Genomic DNA, 19,421 nt, shown 5'->3' with positions numbered 1-19,421 from the left:
TTGGCCAGATTTCTAATACAATTCTGCACAGCTCAGGTTTGTTTCTGAATTTGGAGGGGGTGGGGGTTAGAGAACAATGTGCAATGACTGATACACTCACTGTTTTCTTAGCTGCACCATGTGGGAAAGAACAAACTTTCCTGTACCATGTTAACCACACCCACACAATTACATAAAGAAGACAATAGTTTGTTTACCTTTGTTTCACCTTTATATTCCCAACTAAGTAATCAGTTTTGAAAAGCTTTTAGTTATCAAGTGATGTGGTCTAATAGTAGCATCTGTAAGGCTCAGTTGATTCAGTGGGTGTACTAATTGTTTCAGACTAGTACAATAATTACGTTCGTCCGTAAGACTGCATATAATACAACTGTAGAAATTGCACTCTGTGAACTCAACAAGAAAGCTTTCCCCCACCAATTAAAACAACAACACTGGGGAGTTGTACAATTTATTTATTTGTTTTAAAAGAAACCAGGGAATTGTAAACCTGCAGAAAAAGACCCATAGTCTGATTTACACATAATACTGAATTAACCATGAGTTATCCCATAGAATTGTGCAGCCTCTCTAGCCTCGTTTTGTCCAAAGTTGGGTAAGTGGTTTGTTTAAACTTGTCAGTGAGAACAAATCAGAATCTGAAAATATATTGAGAGAGGAGTAGCACTTAAGTCCAAGGCTTACTGCAGCTTGTTCATATGGTAAGAAACCATGGTTTCCTGTTATGTGTGAACCAGGCCAGTATTACATTGAATTTATTATTTCATAGGAAGACTCCAAAGACAATGTAGTTGTCATCATGCCATACTGATCAGCAAACTTTTCTATCTGTTTGAGGGGGGGAACTAGTTACACTTAAATGCCAATGTAATTACACTAAATAAAAACAGAGTTATACAGAAATCAAGTTTTCTTGTATGCACACACATGCTATCTGATTCACTTCTTTCTGTGCCAAAGAAGTATTGGGAGAAGTTAGTTTGTGGGGAGGGGATTATAGCAATTAACACCTTGGTCATACATATACTTGCAAGTTGCTCATATTGACCTTTGTATATTCTGCCTTGTAAATATTGACTCTTAGAAAAAGTTTTTTCCCCCATATTTAGTGTCAAACCTGGCACCTTTATGCTGATAAAAAAGTGGTGAGAGAAGTTTTGATAACAAAGAATCTTACCTTAGGTTTGATTCACGCATTCATTTGCACAGGTATATACAATGAAGTCTGTTACAAACCGTGTCCAAATTTTATGAATTTATCTTATAGAATAAATGTCATTCTTATAACATTCAGAGAATTAAGCAAATGCAAGTAATATAATGCTCAGAATAACAGAAGTGGAGGAAACCATTGGTTCAGCACTGATTTGAATACAACGACACATCTGTTTCCTTTTTGGATTGCGAGAAGACTGATAAATGAAAACCTCATCACTAAGATTAGCAAGGAATGATGAATTCTCAGTTCACTGGTTCTTCACCCAAAGGATTATAAGAAGAGTGAGAATTGTTATCTCTCTAGAAAGGAGTTATTTGATATCTTTTGGCTCTTCCTTTTCCTTCCCCCTTTAAAGTGATGACAATTTTAGAACAAGGATTCAGTTTCATATATTACAAAGTAAGATCAGTTGCACAGAAGCAGGAAACCTATAGGGTCTAGAAAGGTAATATTTTAGTAAAGTCAGAAGGAATCTCAAAAGCACTATGATAAAGCAATTTTGTTGCTTAAGTGGTACTACAAAGATAGGTTTTTGAATTGAGGGGTCAAACTGGAATCTTTGGGCATGCCCTTACAATTCTATAAACATCAGCTTTAATTTTTCTTTGTTATGTGCTTGCAAGGAACATTTTACAATTAAAATTAAAATTTGACTTTCCCCTGAGTCGTAACTGGTAGGAAGGAATGAAATGTGTTGAATAATAAAGCTGCTGGGGAAGTTTTTCAGAATTAATATATTTCTATATAAAGTTTATAAATCCATCTTGTTACACATACTTGCATATGTAGCTTTAAAATGATGGGGTGAGGGAGGTTTCAATACATTTTTAGGATTTAAAGTTCTGTAAAGCTTTTGGAGATGGAAACAATACTGTAAAGGGCTTAATCATTTTATGTCCATCATCTCTAAAAACAAACAAGCACTTAGATGAAACATAATTAGAAATTGGCTTAATACACAAAAGAAAGGACTACTGAAAACTCTTTTTCAGATGCACTTAATAAGGAATTGTGTTTCATTATAATAAAACAAGTGGCTTCTAATAAGGAAAAATTGGAACAATTCTTATTAAATGAATGTTTTATAGTGTTAAATAACATTTACAATGTCTGTACTTTAAATAATGTAATTTTCATAGCTGAATATGTGTTATTGTCAGTATGCATTTTTGTCAACTGCAAATTAAAACAAGTGTTAATGGGGTTTTTATTATTTACAAATGATATATTTAATGGCCATTACAAATACACTTTCTTAGACACTGTGGCATTATTCAGAATTTAAACACGTTACCCAGTTACAGCCTGATGAAGACCTGCTGTCTCCTCAAAATACTTAATGCTTAGAATGGGTTATATAGCTGCAGAGCCAGCACATCACTGTTAATGGATATACAGTATATGAAATAGGAGCTGACACTATTATTTCTATAAGTAGACTGTTGTTTGTTTAACTTTAAAAACAAATTGCTTCTTGATACTTTGGACTGAATCCTAAGTTACTTTTCTCTTCACACAAGGGATGAGTGTGATTTCCATAAACTCCCCCTCCATCTGCAGCCCTGCCATACTATATCTGACCCATTTCCTAAGGGTCCCGCAATCTCCAGAACCAGATTTTCTGTAAGGAGGTTGTAGAGCTCTGTTCAGTGAATGTGAATGCTGTTCACAGAATGGAAGTTAGGATCCAAGCCACTAATTAATTTAACATCAGATTTGTATTCAAAATTAAACCACATATATTAAATATAATTCATCTTTAAAATGTCTTTCCTCCTGAAGTAAAAATGTTTCATAACTTAGCCGGCATACAATCAAGCTACAACAGATAAAAGAAAGGATAAACTGTTTTCTGTTTTCATCTTTACATTGATAGGTTCGTTAATAATGTTTCTTGACAGCACGCAGCTGAAGTCATCTTCACATTTCTTTTCAGTTTCATGTACTAAGAGTGGATATTGGTTGCATAAAACAGCATATTAAAACTTATATTCCAGTGGCTAAAATAAAATATTTGTGCGTGCACACTCCTTCTTTTAAGAAGTATTTTGAACCTTATCCACCATCAATTGGATTAAAACAATCGTTTTAGCAAACCCTGAGTTCAATTTGGAATTTGCATTTCTATAATAGATATCAGACTTTTTTTCCATTATCTTCTTCAGTTAGAAGTTCTTCAAAATAGAATCCCTATAAAAGATGGAAAATTGTGGTGTTTAACATTATCCAGTACGTAATGGCAGTTGCCCCTCAAATCAAGTAATTTGTGTAAGTCATTTTCCTTGGTTTCAATTATAAGGCCCTTAATAAACTATTTTTAAAAAACAATCATGCTAAAAATCACCATGCATTTATAACTCAATTCCCCTAAAAAAACCTAGCCTCTTTCACTGCTCACTTCTTCATTTGTTTAAATTATCTCACAAGAACTTTTCGTCTATTGTAGTTCTCAGCCTGGTCCTTCACTTATCATCAAAATAAGCTCTGACAAAACAATCCCCACAAACCCAAATGTATATTTAACAATATTTATATACTGTTTAATTTACCAACCTTTAAACAGTTTACATAAAATGATTCAAAATATTCAATAGAAAATATGAAACATTCGAGTGGGCACATATAGGGTAAGATAATCCTTCAAGTAAACTGTTACTCCAGCCACTTTTCTGTGTTCCTGACTCACTTTCAGTATCAGGACCAACAGAAAAGTGTCTGGGATAGTTAGTGAAGTGTGAGGAACCCTATGGAGGAATGTTGAGTTCCTCACTCCCAAGAAATTTACTGGTGTGTTAAGACCCCCATCTCCTGCTTTATATATAATATGAATGGAGTTAATGCTACTGTATATATTTCTGGTTTTATACAAATTCTAAAATGGCCTTTTCCCCCCTGCAGTTCTTCATAACTCCTGCCTCTTTTCCATACTAAGGACGTTGCAACACCGTGCTTTTAACTTTAGTATGGTGTGTTAAAGAGAACCAACTCTACTCAGCTGGTAAGATAACCCCTTACCCTGGCCTATAGTATGTGCACAGACAATTTTTCTGCTAAAAGTTAGGTACAGAGTAGGAACAGTGAGGCATCTTGTTAAATATTCTATAAGAGCACAGTGCTGCTTTTATTTAAACATACACATCTAATGTGAAAATACATTAACAGGAATTTTGTGCACAAATGTGATAAGGAAGCTTTGGCACAGACAGCCAATCTCAACTGCTCAAAAGGCTACCATGGCAACTGGCTATTATACACTGATCCCTACTAACTTGAGGATGAAGTTTACACAGGCTGTGCAGTTTACATGGATTTGTTTTTCCTTGTAGCCATCATATGACCCCCAAAAGAACAGTAGAGGTGATTAATTTTACAGAGTAAAATTAAATAAGCTGTGTAAGACAATGTGATTAAAGTAGAGGTGGCTTGGATTCATGTCCACCGAAATTACACCGGTGGGGAGACTTGTTAGTGAAAAATGAAGGATTGAAACCATGTGCACTTTAGATTGTATAAACACTTTTATTCATATGTATAATGCTGTATCCCCAAAGAAAGACATTTCAAACAGATTTTATCTTCTAGGGTATCTTCCGTACTAACGTCACACACATCTGCGAGTTCATCCGTCTGCCTTCCTCTCTTGAGCTGACTAGTTGATATGAATGGGAAAGATACTGTCAAAAAACTGAGAAGGAGGGGAAGGGAGAAGACTTTGGGGGGAACCTCCAATGTTTCACATAATAGAGAACACTGCAAATGCTTTTACCCGTTATGAACTGCACAGGGAAAGAAAATGACCTTTCCCAGGTGTAACGAGGCATCAGTGCCTTTATGATATCAACAACCATTACACTACTCCTCATCTCAGGCCTATTGCATGCTTAACAACCAACACATCGTACACTAAGGAAAGGGGCAACGGTAGTCATGCTCAATCATCCTGGAAGCAAAGTTTCAAGAATGAATGTAGACATAGCAAGGGTGATCTACAAATCAGTAACAGTTACTGTCTGAAAACATCAGTGATGGCAGTACAGAACTTGGGAAAAACAGAATACTTATCTCCCCACAGGAAAAGTTAGCATCTCCACCCTCGGGTGATCTGGAAGTATCACTCATTCCCATTTTACTTCTAAACACTTTTTTTAAACATCTATAATGAACAAGAGCATGGTTTCTGGGGGGGGGGGTGGCCTTTCTTCATGTAAATACAACCATTATCTTATGAGTGAGAAGAAAAGACTTTATATTGATGCCCAAACAAATTTGTTCCTGAACTCTACAACTGTGCAGGACATATAACAGAATAAAAAGCACATTATTTCAGAGCTAAGATCTCATATCACTACTAAGTAAGGTAATGTTCTCACCATTCCGAAGATCTGTCCAGAGACTTGTCAGAAGACCGGTGCCGAGAACGTTCAGGTGATGATGTCCTTATTGTAGAAGTTAATTGGTATGGAGCTCCCAGACTCTGGCGGCGAAGCTCTTGGACAGCACGCTCTCTAAAACAAAAGGGTAATTTATCTGAAGATGGGGTAAATACAACAAGCTAAAAGGTAAAGAATCTCACCAAGATTGTTCTTCAGACAGACTATAACGCTGAAAGATGCGGAATGAGACAGATCGTTCCACAAAGCCAGGAGGAAGGCCAGCACAGGCTTTGGGTGTAAAAGTACAGATGGCGACCATTTTGTACCGGGGTTCCGTTCCCAGCCTCTGTGTGCATCGACGGAGCGCGCCTAAGTGCCCCTGCCCCTGTTATGCCCTCTTCCGGGTCCAAAAGGACCCATGCTTTGGCAATTGCACATCAATTGGACACACCTAAAATGGTTGCCACCTGTGTAAAAAATAGAAAACTACTTTATATCAGGTAAAATTATTTTTTCCATCTAGCTTAGTACTGTCTACTCTGGCAGTGGCTCTCTGCATTGTCTAGGACCTTCTACATTCAAACACATGCTCTACCGCTGAGTTGTGGTCTGTCCTCAAATATCACCTCATCTTCTCTAATTTTCCATTTGGGTAACCATTCACCACACTGGCAAACTGAAGCTCTGTTCAAGTGGGCCTACATGCAGGTCTAGGCATGTTCACTCAAGACATGGATGGGAAGGATTTAGCACTGGCTGGCAGTGCAGACAAGCTGCCATCCTATCACTCCTCAATCTGATGATGTAGAGAGCTTCATCTGCTGCAGAATTAGGGAGGAAATGTTAGCTGGCCAGACTTTAGGATTTTTTTTGTCCACTTTGCATTGCCTTGTTGCAGCTATCACATTTCCTGCATGCAAGGTGATTTAAGTCAGTGGACATTTTAAAATGCTAAATGATACATATGTTTGCTGCAAGCTTATTTTGAAACACAGTGCAGTAGGCCATTAAAGGGACCGTAGGTACCACAGCAGTGGTAAAGGTAAGGTTAAAGGACCCCTGGCAGGTAAGTCCAGTAGTGAACGACTCTGGGGTTGTGGTCTCATCTCGCTTTACTGGCCGACGGAGCCGACGTATGTCCGCAGACAGTTTTTCTGGGTCATGTGGCTGGCATGGCAAAGCGGCTTCTGGTGAAACCAAAGCAGTGCACGGAAATGCTGTTTACCTTCCCGCCGGAGCAGTACCTATTTATCTACTTGCACTTTGACGTGCTTTCAAACTGCTAGGTTGGCAGGAGCTGGGGCCGAGCAACGGGAGCTCACCCCGCGACCTTCCGAATGGCAAGCCCTAGGCTCCCTAATAAATATGCTTTCAATTACAGCTTTAATTCCAGTGAATATAAGATTACTGCTATGATGCTTTTAGAAAATATGTACATGGCTCTTTTTTAAATTAGCATGATTGCATGTGATCTTATTTGGAAAAATAACAGAAGACTAAATATGTGATCATACACTTGCCTTTCAAAGCGTTCTGTACCCAGCTGCCTTTTGGTGATATCTAACTCAGACTCCAATTGAGTTATTGTATTTTTGAGCTGTGAAAAATCTCGACTCTGGGTAGCACTATAACAGACAAAAGTATCATTTGAACTGAATGGATGCAATTATTCAAATACTGTAAAATAAACAATGGGTTGAATTCAGACTTAAACAAGTATAAAGTAGACCCACAGAGTAATCATAACGAAGTCTGATTTCAATGGATTCGCTCTCATGTTTGACCATAAACCCTAATACAAGTAGCTTTTCAAGAATAGAGTTCAGTGTATTCAGTATAAAAAACAAGTTGGAGAAGGGTAAAAACAAAAACAAAAAACCAATTATGGGATATTTCGGCTCTCAAAAGGAATTGAATATATTCAGTGCTTAAAATTTCAAACAACACTGAACAGAAATATATCCACACCTAGACATATAAACAAAAAGCATGCACAAATGTTTGTAACACTTTCTGTGCCGATTTCCTAATCACACAAACAGCAGTTACTTTCACAGGGCAATGGGGGTAGAATCATGATTAGTCCAGGATTTGGGAGGGAGGGGAAATTTTATAACTTGCAACCTGCTCCAATCACAAAAATAATTTTCTTCCATTTTTCAGGCTGCCTTCTTTCCCAAGAATTCCTTGTGCAGGTGGCTACTACTCCCTATCAGTGCTCTCTTTCTTTATCACCAAAGAATCTTTCCCACTTAGTAGAAAGATGGGCATACTAACAAAAATTAATATAGTGGTTTCAAATCTAGAAGAACTGTGTTGTTTCTACCAGTTACTAACTTACATCTTGTTTTCAGCCAGCGAAAGCTGCTCTTTAAGAAGCTGAATTTCAGAATCTTTTTCTTGGCTTATCATCTGAGATTGATATTCCTTTTCACGGTTGGATGCTAACAATGTTTCTAGGTTTTTAATTGAAATTCTTTCATTAGTGAGTTGTTTTTTGAGGAGTTCGGTTTCAGAGTGAGACGATTCCCATTCATTTTGCAGCTGAAAGCCAAAAAGGTTAAATTTCTTCATTTTCCCTAATATGCAATATATTAGAAACTGATGAATTACATTTCAAATTGTAAACTAAATTCCATTAGCACTCTTCTTCCCCATATCATCTTCCTAGATGTAAAATATGCACCTAATAGTCAGTAACTGCAATTCCCTGTCTGTCAGTTCAAAAATATGGTACAAAAATGAACACATTTTTAAGTACTTTTAACTCCCATTTTATTTTCATACACTTAAATCAGTGTGGCTTAAATATGTTTAACTCTGGCTAGGTTGTATTGATTTTCTTCTCTTTCCCACTCCTGAATAGAGAATTATATAACTGTATGCCCCCGTTAAACTTTAGAGGGCATAATCTGAAGCTCTGCAGAGCCCCAATTTACATACAAAGCTCCATGAGAGCAGAGTCTGCCTGAATGTTTTCTTACATGCTAGATAATGAGATGGTCTTCAGTGAGAAATATTATTCTGCACATAGGGCATTCAGATAGGGCAGGATATGCATATTCAGAGTTCATTCATATTCCAGACACAGGTCTTTGACTGAGAGTTGCCATTAAGTCTTACCACCAATTGAGGTGAGTGCACTGGTTTCTTACAAAGATTTGCAGATGCCATTGGGGTTGCAGTAGCCCCCAAAGCCAGATCTGTAAGTTTTGCACAAAAATGATAACTACGATGTGGGGTGGGCACCAAGAACAAAGTTAGAACAAAGTTCTAACTGGAAAAATATTTTTAAAAATCAGGGTAATAAATAATTTTTGCAAAAAATGAGGAGCACTTCTGACCCCTGATACTTTTTGTGGTGATGTTAACAGAAGTGACTGATTAGTTGATTATGGAAAAATAATACTGTTTTTCCATTTTGTGGTCACTTCCAAGCATCTTAAGTGCTTAAAAAAAACACCTGTCATTCTAACAGGAGTAGACTTGGCACTGAGAGTAAAAACATTTATTTTTAATTAAATTAAGGAGAGGAGACCTGAAACACCACATGGCAATTCGCACATTGACATAGTTGAGAACTGACTTGAACATGGAATTGTGGAAAACTGACCAAAAAAAATTACATTTCCCCCCAGTTTTATCAGGGTACATTTGATTTCCACTTGTTGACAAAGGGTTAAAAGTGCCATTTCAGAAAGTTCTGGTGTGCATTTATCACCGTAGAAACTTGGCATGCATCTATGCCAAGTAATCTACATGATGCATAGAATGGAATGTTGGTCACTTACCATGAACATTCTTTCTGGGGGCATGCAGGGGGAATCCAGTAAACAGTGGATTAATACTACCCGCTGCCCTAGGACAGGTGGGGTCACATGATACCAAAACGATTGCATCATTCAACTCCTAAGACTCCATCTCCAGTTTCAACCATATTCGAGTTGGAGAAAGAGCCATCAGAGAAGCACTTGTGAGCAAAATAAAGAGAGCCTAGAAAAGAAAAGTAAAAAGTAACCCCTCCAAATAGACATGGCACAAATTAGATGCTGGAGCCCAGGCGCATACTCAGTCACCTGACAAAGGGTGTGTCTGGATGCCTCCTGCACACCCCATGAAAGAACTGGAAAGTGACCAACATTCTGTTCCCAGCGATGCATCCAGGAGGCACCCAGAAAACAGTATTACTTACCTAAACTAAGCCAAATCAGGGAGAGATCAGAGGGCTGGTTGCCTTGGGGAGAGGTCCTATGATGAAGAAGTGACACTAACCCAGGGGAAATACAGGACCCAGGACCCCTCCTAGCATGTTTAGCCACCATCTGTCCTGAAGAGTTTGCAGGTCAGACAAGACCTCCAATGATTCCTCTGAGGAACACCAAAAATGCAATGCAGATATTTGTTCCATTTCTTACGATTGTAGCCATGCAAAAAAGTATTTTTAGACTTTTAAAGTCTTTTCAGAATGGCTTAAATCCTTGGAAAGGGAAGCAAACAAATTTGAGGTATGGTGACTTAAAATTTGTCCCTTTTCCCAGAGCAACATGGATGTAGGGCTACAGCAAAATGCTGATTGATGTAAGCCTCAATAATATCTCTGAGCAGTTGTACAAGGGGAGAGTGAAGCATATCTGGAGATGGACCCTTAATAAGCCTTTGATCCTAACAGCCAGACTAGAAGAAGAAAAAGGCTGTGTTGGGTGGACGGCTGCTGAACCCAGACGTGCTAGCCAGGCCTAAGTAGTGATGGTAAAGGGCCACATTACTGAGTAAGAAGCTGCTGAGCTGAGAAGAGCTAGTCAGGTCTGTAGGAGGGAATGAAGCAGCACCATTGCCTGGATGAGGGAGGTTGTCAAATGAGTAGGAGCCAAGTGGCCAGTTTGTAAAAGCACACCAAGTCCAGAAGGTCTAGGTTGAAGGGGGAGGGATTCTGCCCTCTACTGGCCAGATGAAAGGAGGGCTATCAAATTCTCTGTCCAAGATGATGGAGTGAAGGTTTCATGCATAAAACCTAATTTTAAGTGGCTGCCATTTTCCTGCCAAAAACTGCTACCCTGGCAAAGCTTTAGCTGATAGAAGAAACACTGAAACTTATCCCAGCCTAGAGGGAAAGCATCAAAAGACTTAACGGGCTGGCTAAAATCCCAGCCAAACTCCATTGCTCCCCAGCACTCTCCCTCATCAATAGGCACCTTAGCCTAGACAGCACTGGAAAAGCCAGGTTAGAAATCAGAATTGTGGCTGTAAGTGCTCCAGAGAAAGGTACTAGCTTCTTCTACTGCAGGTGGCTTGGTGGCAAGTAGATCTGAGGGAGTGATAGCTGGCCTTTTTTCTTTTGTTAGCCAGGACATGGGTTGTCTCTTCTAAGAGCTCACTTCCCCTTCCCCCCATAGGAAAAACCCTGGGGGGAGAATAAGAGAGAGGAGAAAGAAAACTGACCAAATTCATAAAGAGAAAGTAAAAAAAGGAACAAGGAGCCAAGGTAAATGTAAGAAAATAAGAAGCAGGAGCTTTGAAGTACTAGGGAGGGAAGGAACTGGAGGTGTAATCTAAGGAGCTGGCTTATGCAGTCATTTTGGTACCATGTAACTCTGCCTTCTTAGGGAAGTTGGCGGGGAAAATAAAGTCACTGTTTTCTGGATGCCTCCTGCGTGAATCCCTAGGAAAAATGAATGGTGATATTATAGATGGCGCTGCTCGCTCCATGCGCCAACCCCCCCCCCTCAACTTATCCAATGCCTTCTCCCTTTACACCTGACCCACCCACTCACAGCTCACCCCAACCCCTTTTTTACTCAGATATTGAAGTCTGGTACCAAAAATAGACAAAGGAGAACACTGTTGATGTTACAGATAGGTAGCCGTGTTGGTCTGCCATAGTCAAAATAAAAAAATTCCTTCCAGTAGCACCTTAAAGACCAACTAAGTTAGTTCTTGGTATGAGCTTTCGTGTGCATGCACACTTCTTCAGATACACTGAAACAGAAGTTGCCAGATCCTTCTATATAGTGAGAAGGTGGGGAGGGGTATTACTCAGAAGGGTGGTGGGAATGGGAGATTGGCAGATAGCTGAGATGAGCCTGTTGACGACTCTTAACGACTGTAATAGGTCTTACAGGAAAAGTCAAGGGGTGAGAAGGTGAGAAACGGCTTAGTCATGTATAATGGGATAAGAATCCAATGTCTTTGTTCAAACCAGGTCTCTCCATGGTTTTAAGTTTGGTAATGAGTTGCATGTTGATATACAGGTAACTTGCATCTTATGCTAAGGTTCAGTTACAGCAGTCTACAGTACAGTGGTACCTTGGGTTACATACACTTCAGGTTACAGATGCTTCAGGTTACAGACTCCGCTAACCGAGAAATAGTATCTCGGGTTAAGAACTTTGCTTCAGGATGAGAACAGAAATCATGCTCTTGCGGCGCCACGGCAGCGGGAGGCCCCATTAGCTAAAATGGTGCTTCAGGTTAAGAACAGTTTCAGGTTAAGAACGGACCTCCAGAACAAATTAAGTGCTTAACCCAAGGTACCACTGTACATGTATACATAAAAACATATAAAACCAGGAACCCCTGGAACTGGGGACCCCACAAGGTGGAGGGCTTTCTCAGCAGCGGTGATCTCCCTGTGGAATATCCTCACATCAGATGTCAAGGAGATAAAGAACTACACAACTTTTAGAAGATATCTGAAGGGAGCCTTGTATCAGGAAGTTTTTAATGTTTGACGTTTTATGTTTTTATACAGTATGTGCTGGAAGCCGCCCAGTGTGGCTGGAGAAACCCAGCCAGATGGGCAGGGATATAAAAAAAACAATTAATTATTGTTATTATTCAACTTACTTCACAGTTAAACTATGATGGCCACAAATCTGGATCACTTTAAAAGAGGATTAGACAAATTCATGGCAGATAAGACAATCAATGGCTCCTATAGTCTATTGGAGGCAATATGCCTCTGAATGCCAGTTGCTGGGATTCTTAAGTGGGGAAAGAGCTGTTGCATTCAGGTCCTGCTTAGGGGCTTTTCATAGGCTTCCAGTTTGGCCATTGGGAGAAGAGGATGCTGTATCAGAAGGACCCTTGGTGTAATCCAGCAGGCCTCTTCTTATGTTTGTATTTAAGCAAGCGTACATAACATAAAGGTTGCTGTATTGTGAGAATTTCATTCAAGATGATATTAAAATACATTCCAACTTAGGTTTTCTGCCTTTCCTGTTTGCTCTAAACAATGTATACTTACCCGTTCTACTTCCTGTGTTGTGTTGCTTAGTTGCCGGGCTAATAACTCTTTGCTAGTGTCCAATTTTATGCAGAGTTCCCGAGTAGATGCCAACTCTGACAGTACAGAAACTTTCTCCAGTTGCACGTCATGGAGTTCCTCCTCCATTTTCAAAAGAGACTTACCTAATGTAGAAATCTGTGACTTGTGGGCTTTTTCTGCGGCTAATTGCTGTGAAAACATGTGTTGATGAAGACAATTAACTTTTTGATAGAAATGTACCAGAACAATGCCTAATAACTTTAGGGAAGGTCAATTACAGTTTTAGTTAGTATTTTTCGCTCTATAAGACGCACCAGACCACAAGACACACCTAGTTTTTGGAGGAGGAAAACAAGAAAAAAATATTCTGAATCTCAGAAGCCAGAACAGCAAGAGGGATCGCTGTGCAGTGAAAGCAGCAATCCCTCTTGCTGTTCTGGCTTCTGGGATAGCTGCGCAGCCTGCATTCGCTCCATAAGATGCACACACATTTCCCCTTACTTTTTAGGAGGGAAAAAGTGAGTCTTATAGAGCAAAAAATACGGTAAATAATGATACCTTATCTTTTTCGAATACGTAACTTCTAAGAGTTTCTAAAGTGAATTTAAAATAAAATTGTTAAGTGTAAGCAGAATGTAAAATAAATATCTTGTGAACAAACCAGGAAACACTAGATGCAGCTACATTTCATTTATATCAATTATTAAAATAACTGGATTAAAATAACTGGATTAAAATAAAAGTGTCTAATCTTCAAAATTTTGATTTTTGGCTGCAAAATCAGATTTCAGAGCTGGGGGTGGGGAGAAGATAGAATTATTAACTTTAGAAAACAAAAACATACATATTATTTCTTACCAACCACATTGTGTACAGGAACCATCTTAAGATACATAATGGTACCTAGAATATTGGTACTTAGAATACTGAAGTCTCAGCTTGGTAAAAGTGTAGAATTCATACATTTACAGAAAAACAAGGGCTCACACCACATACTTATCCCAAACAGTCTCAAAAAGGTCAGAATGTGCAACAATCTAAGTAAGGTCAATGGTAGCTATTGTCATCAACTGGTGATCTGTGGTTTAGCTTAAAGCAATATGGTGGAAGCAGAACTGGAGGAGAAGCAAAGTGGCTGTGATCTCTCTGGGAACCCACATTTGCTTGGCCACACTAAGCCATGATTTGGTTTAGCATGGTGTGCAAATAGGGTCAGTGAATGATGGTGAGTGGAAGACCTCTTCCCTTTACAGCAAATGTGCTTTCTGAAAGTACCTGTTGTAGCCCACATAACTGAGACATATGTCTCACAATAAACTTTATCCCTTAACACTCCCAATGGAGATGAAGAAGAAGGGCGAAAGTGCTGAATGGAAATGAAAAAGCTCTACTGCCCAGCTATTAAATGAAAATGAAATTGTAAAAATGGATTGCTGAGGCTTTTCCAACTTACGTGCCCAATCTCTGTTTCAAGAGCCTCTGTTCGTTCTTTTAGTCTGCGGCTCTCAGATTCTGCACTGAGGAGCTCCAGTTGGACAGAGCTACAATTTGCTTCCATTTGTTGGAACTTGGATTCCCACTTTTCTGCTTGCTCATTGGCCCTATGGTAGTTATCCAAAATATCTTGATTCTCCTTTTCCTGAAATTCAAAATTTGGTTTCATTTTTGAAATTTGAGGCCAGTTTACATATGCCATGCATAGTGGGACAAAAAATTAGCTTGCATAACCACAGAGCAGGAGCCATAGTGGTGTCCAACAGATGTTTTCGATTACAACTCCCAGCAGCATAGGTAACACCCAGTGATCATGGGAGTTCTAGTCAAAAACATCTGGAGGGCACCACACTGGCTACCCCTGTCCTAGAACATAGAAAACACAACCTGTGTTACAGTGCATATATTCTATCATTTGTATATATAATCACCTGAATGCTGCAATCCTTCCACAACTTTTTTGAGTGAAAGGTCATGGGAACTGGTTGCGTACACCCCATATTGTTAGACAATTGGAAAGAGAGCACATGGCTCTGTACTGCTACACTTTACAATATAAATGGATGGAAAAAAGTGAACTGGCCCTTAGTAAACTATATTCACTTCAGTCCAGTTGTGTGGTGGGTTTGCAGGACTAGTGGACATCTGAACTTCACTGTAGAAAGATGGACCTGCCATACAGGTACTGCTCAACTTGTACAACATGCCCATGACCAATTTGGGAAGGGGAAGGGAACAAGACAGATGGGCAAGCACCAGCTGTATAGTGGGGAAGGGGAAGGGCTCTGATGTTGTTCCAAGTATACCACTGCAGCTCCTTCCTCTGTAAGATCTGCTGCAAGAAAATCAAAGCAGATGAGGAAATGCCTCAGTAAACTTTTGTGTTTAGTAAAAATACAAAAAATAGTCTCATGAATTTTGTAACTGCATGCAAGAATTTTTCAGCATGCAATGCATTTTGAATTGAGGCCTTAAATAACACTAAGGCAGCTCAGATGTGCATTGACCTTGCATGCCTTCTTCTACTGGGATTATCAAATTCTTTTTGCCTTTTGCACATGTGTCAGTACAGATTAATGCTGATGGAAAGCTTCTCCTTCCTTCTACAAACTTTTGACCTATTTGAGATCTTAATCAAAAGCTAGTATGGCTGCAAAGCTTTTGCAATCCATGGAACATAGACTATAAAAGTAATGTAGTTTCCCAGTACTGGCTGAGTGGAATCATTTTTTAGAGCAGGGGTGGTGAATGGTCCAATGGGCGAATTTGTTATCTCCCCCACCCCTTGCGGGCAAAATTTGACATCTGGTTGGGGTAGCCTACCTAACAATACCCTGATGTCACAATGACATCAAACAACCCTTTTTTGCCTCAGGAGTGCTTTGCAGGGCCCTTGCAAATTGCTCAGCAACATAGTAAGACCCTTGCAAACTGCTCAGCAACATAGTATTTTGCATAGGGCTTTGCAAGGGTCTTGATATCTTGCAGAATGCTTTACAAGGGTCACTGTGAATGACCCAACAAAACTGTCAGCTCTCCTGCAGCATTTTGCACAGCACTCTCTGAAGGCTCAGTAAAACCTTTCAAATCATTAGAATGTAGACATAGGAATATGCTCCTTGACAGGAAGCACCCCATTAGACATTGCATGGTTTAGAAAACTTGCAGCTTTTCAAAGTATACATTTACTTTAGATTTCAGCATGCTCTTCAGTCTGGAAATATCTGTATGCCAATCTTCAGTTTTCGCCTTCAGATTATCAAGTTCATTCTGACATTCACTGAGTTTGTGATGCAGAATCTGTCAAAGAAATGTGAAACATTGTTTTAGGCAAGCATTTCATACTCTTTTCAGGTTTGACTACATTTTAGAAGTAGGATTAGGTGTCGTAAAGTGTTACAATTAAAGATGCATTCCTATATATAAAAGGAGAAATACGAACCTTCAAGATGAAACAAAATTCTAAATAAAATTTAGTTAGCAGAACAAGCCTGAAGCAACACACATGTGTGCACAACAGGGCTGGCCCAATATATTTTGGCATCTGAGAGGAACCACAAAATGATGCCCTCCTCCCTGGCAGGGAAGAAGAGGTGAGTGAAGGTCCATGTCAGCAACAAGGGGGGAATAAAACTCTACACTGGGATCTACTGCTCTATGAGGCAGGCACCTACCACCTGAGCACCTTGCTCATGGGTGGGCTGCCCTCCCCCACATGTCCATGGAGAAGACAAGAAACTGACTGAGATGATGGGGGTGTGACCAACAGATAAAGACCAGTCTGTGTTTCCTGTCTTCAGCAGCAAGAGAGCAGCATAACCTGTATGATGACATGTTAACCACCTCCAGAGAACATAGTGTTATGAGTTTGTGGATACTAGAAACCCTAAATTCCAGGGTCCAGGTGTTAGAATTTAATCAGTGTTTTGGAGTGTTAAAACTGAGTGCAAGACCTGTGTGTATTAAGCCACAGTGTATTAAGCCAGACCCTGTAAATTAAACTGCCTGCTAGTCTCTGCTAATCCTTAAATTAAGTAAAATGCTAAGGGCTAATTAAGCTAGGCTAACTTCCTTGTGAGGAAATCACCTGGGGTGATAGGCTATTAAGAAGACTAAAAGAAAGGTAAAGGACCCCTGACCATTAAGTCCAGTCATCTCACTTTACTGGCCAAGGGAGCCTACATTTGTCTGCAGACAGTTTTTCCAGGTCATGTGGCCAGCATGACTAAGCCACTTCTGGAGAAACCAGAGCAGCACACAGAAACGCCGTTTACCTTCCCGCCAGAGAGGTACCTATATATCTACTTGCACTTTGATGTGCTTTCGAACTGCTAGGTTGGCAGGAGCTGGGATCAAGCAATGGGAGCTCACCCCGTCGTGGGGATTCAAAGACTATAGAGGATCAAAGGGACTCTGTGTGGAATGACAAATGGTTGTAACCCCTGCTCAAAAGCTAAAGCAAGAAGAAGTGTGGAGTTAGGGCTGTAATGTGGTAGTAAAGCAGCGAGCTGGAGACAGAGGCAGAGACCACCATGGATGATGCTCGTTTGAATCCAGGGCTGTGCCTATGGAGGAAGCAAGACCCAGAGTGATGCTGGGAACCCCTCCATCATAGGCTCAGGTTGTATATATCTGTAAACAAACCATATATCATAAAGACACCTGTGCCTAATTTTCTTAAAAGAAACACAAACCCTGGAACTCCCTAGAACACGGGTGTCAAACACAAGGCCCGCGGGCCGAATCTGGCCCGCCAGACCTCGTCATGTGGCCCGTGTAGCCGCCGGCAGCCGCCAGCCTTCACCTTTTATTCTCGCTTTTTTTTTTTGACAAAAGAAAGCCGCCTCTTCAGCGCATGCGCGGCAGCCTACAACCCAGAGAATGTCTGCCCTCTAGCGGCGCCGGCCGTTCTACACAGGAAACCTCCACTTTACATGCATTCAGGAAACCTCCACTCGTTTTTATATTGAGCGCATGCCATCCTGTGATGTGACAGATCCAACGGCTGCCTGAACCCTTCTCTCCTCTACTGTAAGTTATTACTTACATTATTACAAAAAACAGTAATAATTGAATGCAGTTACAATAATTTATGATAATAAAGAGTGGACACATAGTCCTACAGATACAATCGGCCCTTTGAGGGTGACCAAACTGCTGATGCAGCCCCCGATGAATTTGAGTTTGACACCCCTGCCCTAGAATCTTGCACTGCTCAGAGATTGAGGGTAGTGTGGAACAATATCCTCCCTGTTGTTGGTTAGTCGTTTAGTCGCTTCGTGACCCCCATGGACCAGAGCACACCAGGCACTCCTGTCCTCCCTAGTTAGTTACAAAACAGTTCCTGGTTAATAGTGGGAAGGTAAATATGAGTTGTATTCAAATCTGCCAACATATACCTGATTCTCCTCCTTAAAGCTATAAAGCTGTTTTTGTAGATTATCATTCTCCCGAATTAATCCTTCTTTCTCTTCGCTAGTCTGAGCAAGTTCATTATTAGATTCATCCAAAAGCTGATGTAGTTTGGTAATATCCTGTTCACACCTACAGAGTGCTTCAGTAGAATGCCTGGGCAGTAAATTATAAAATGCAAAATACATTTTACATAAAAATGTTATTGCAAAACAAGGGCATGAAAATGTCCCTTCATCAAATGTTTTTAGATAGAAGTATACCAATAATTATGTTTATTTAATAAAACATTTTTAAAATATTGAATATGTCTAATATTACAAGTTATAAATACAGAATAGATTAATTTATATATGTTAATTCTAACAGAATAGTTCAAGTTAAGTAAAAATAACTTTAAAAGAAAGAACAAAATCCAGAGTTTATGTCTTACTTTGTTGATTTCTCCATATCAGAAAGTAGGCACTTCAAATCTGAAATGGTCTTTTCCTTGAAAATAAATAAAAATGTATTTTTCCTCAGTTAGTAAAAAAGAGATGAACAAAACAGGAAATAGTTTGTTTTTTTCATGTCAGTTTCTTTTGTTCAGTAATACTTTATAAGATTAAGGCTGCAATTCTAATCATCCTTATATGAGAGTAAACTCCAATGAACAGAGCAGGATTTACTTCTGAGTAATTGTACATAAACTTGCACTCCACAGGTTTTTAATATTTTGACTGCAATCCTATACACACTTGCTTGGGAATAAGTCTCATTGAGCTCAGTGGGGCTTAGTTCTAAGTAGACATGCATTTGATTGCAATGTTAGGCTGCCAGAACAGCAAAATAAATATGGTAGAGATTTAATATCACGGCACATGCAAACTTTGCAGCAAAAGTCTCAGAAATCTCTGAACTGTGGTGCTGGAAGGGGGTGGGATTAACCCTTTCACGTGACATGGTTTCCTCAATCAAAATGCCCCCTAAAGTTGCTATTAGAATCTCAACATATACAACATAGTGGTTACAGAGTCTCTGACTGCAAGACCTACAAACAGCATGTACAGGGTAGAAAGTTATTTGCAAAAAAATTACAGCATTTTAACAGTTTTCTAAATGGTAGTAAAGTTCCTCATTCTATATTTGAAACTGTATACTTAAAAGTCATAATCAAATT

General features: G+C 39.5%; 1 protein-coding gene across 5 annotated transcripts in view; it reads right to left on the bottom strand.

Annotated features, from left to right (window-relative positions):
• Positions 1-437: 437 nt before the first annotated feature.
• Positions 438-19,421, bottom strand: part of TSGA10 (testis specific 10) — a 38,329-nt gene continuing 19,345 nt past the window's right edge. For 2 of the 5 annotated variants that reach the window (XM_081199281.1, XM_081199282.1), the window contains exons 12-20: positions 18,696-18,751; positions 18,250-18,418; positions 16,040-16,150; positions 14,310-14,495; positions 12,836-13,045; positions 7,934-8,136; positions 7,109-7,217; positions 5,590-5,720; positions 4,719-4,868 (exon numbers count right to left, since the gene is read on the bottom strand). In XM_081199281.1, coding sequence (XP_081055407.1) covers positions 4,739-4,868; positions 5,590-5,720; positions 7,109-7,217; positions 7,934-8,136; positions 12,836-13,045; positions 14,310-14,495; positions 16,040-16,150; positions 18,250-18,418; positions 18,696-18,751 — 1,305 coding nt within the window. In that variant the 3' untranslated portion in view covers positions 4,719-4,738. Of the gene's footprint in view, positions 3,410-4,718; positions 4,869-4,905; positions 5,322-5,589; positions 5,721-7,108; positions 7,218-7,933; positions 8,137-9,383; positions 9,586-12,835; positions 13,046-14,309; positions 14,496-16,039; positions 16,151-18,249; positions 18,419-18,695; positions 18,752-19,421 lie in introns of those variants that run through there. The other 3 variants (XM_081199283.1, XM_081199284.1, XR_014009497.1) reach the window with 3 other exon arrangements.

Source organism: Podarcis bocagei, assembly GCF_964188305.1.
Source record: "Podarcis bocagei genome assembly, chromosome: 6".
Classification (NCBI taxonomy): Eukaryota; Metazoa; Chordata; class Lepidosauria; order Squamata; family Lacertidae; genus Podarcis; species Podarcis bocagei.
The sequence above is the reverse complement of the archived record's forward strand: the minus strand, read 5'-3'. Positions and strand labels throughout refer to the sequence as shown.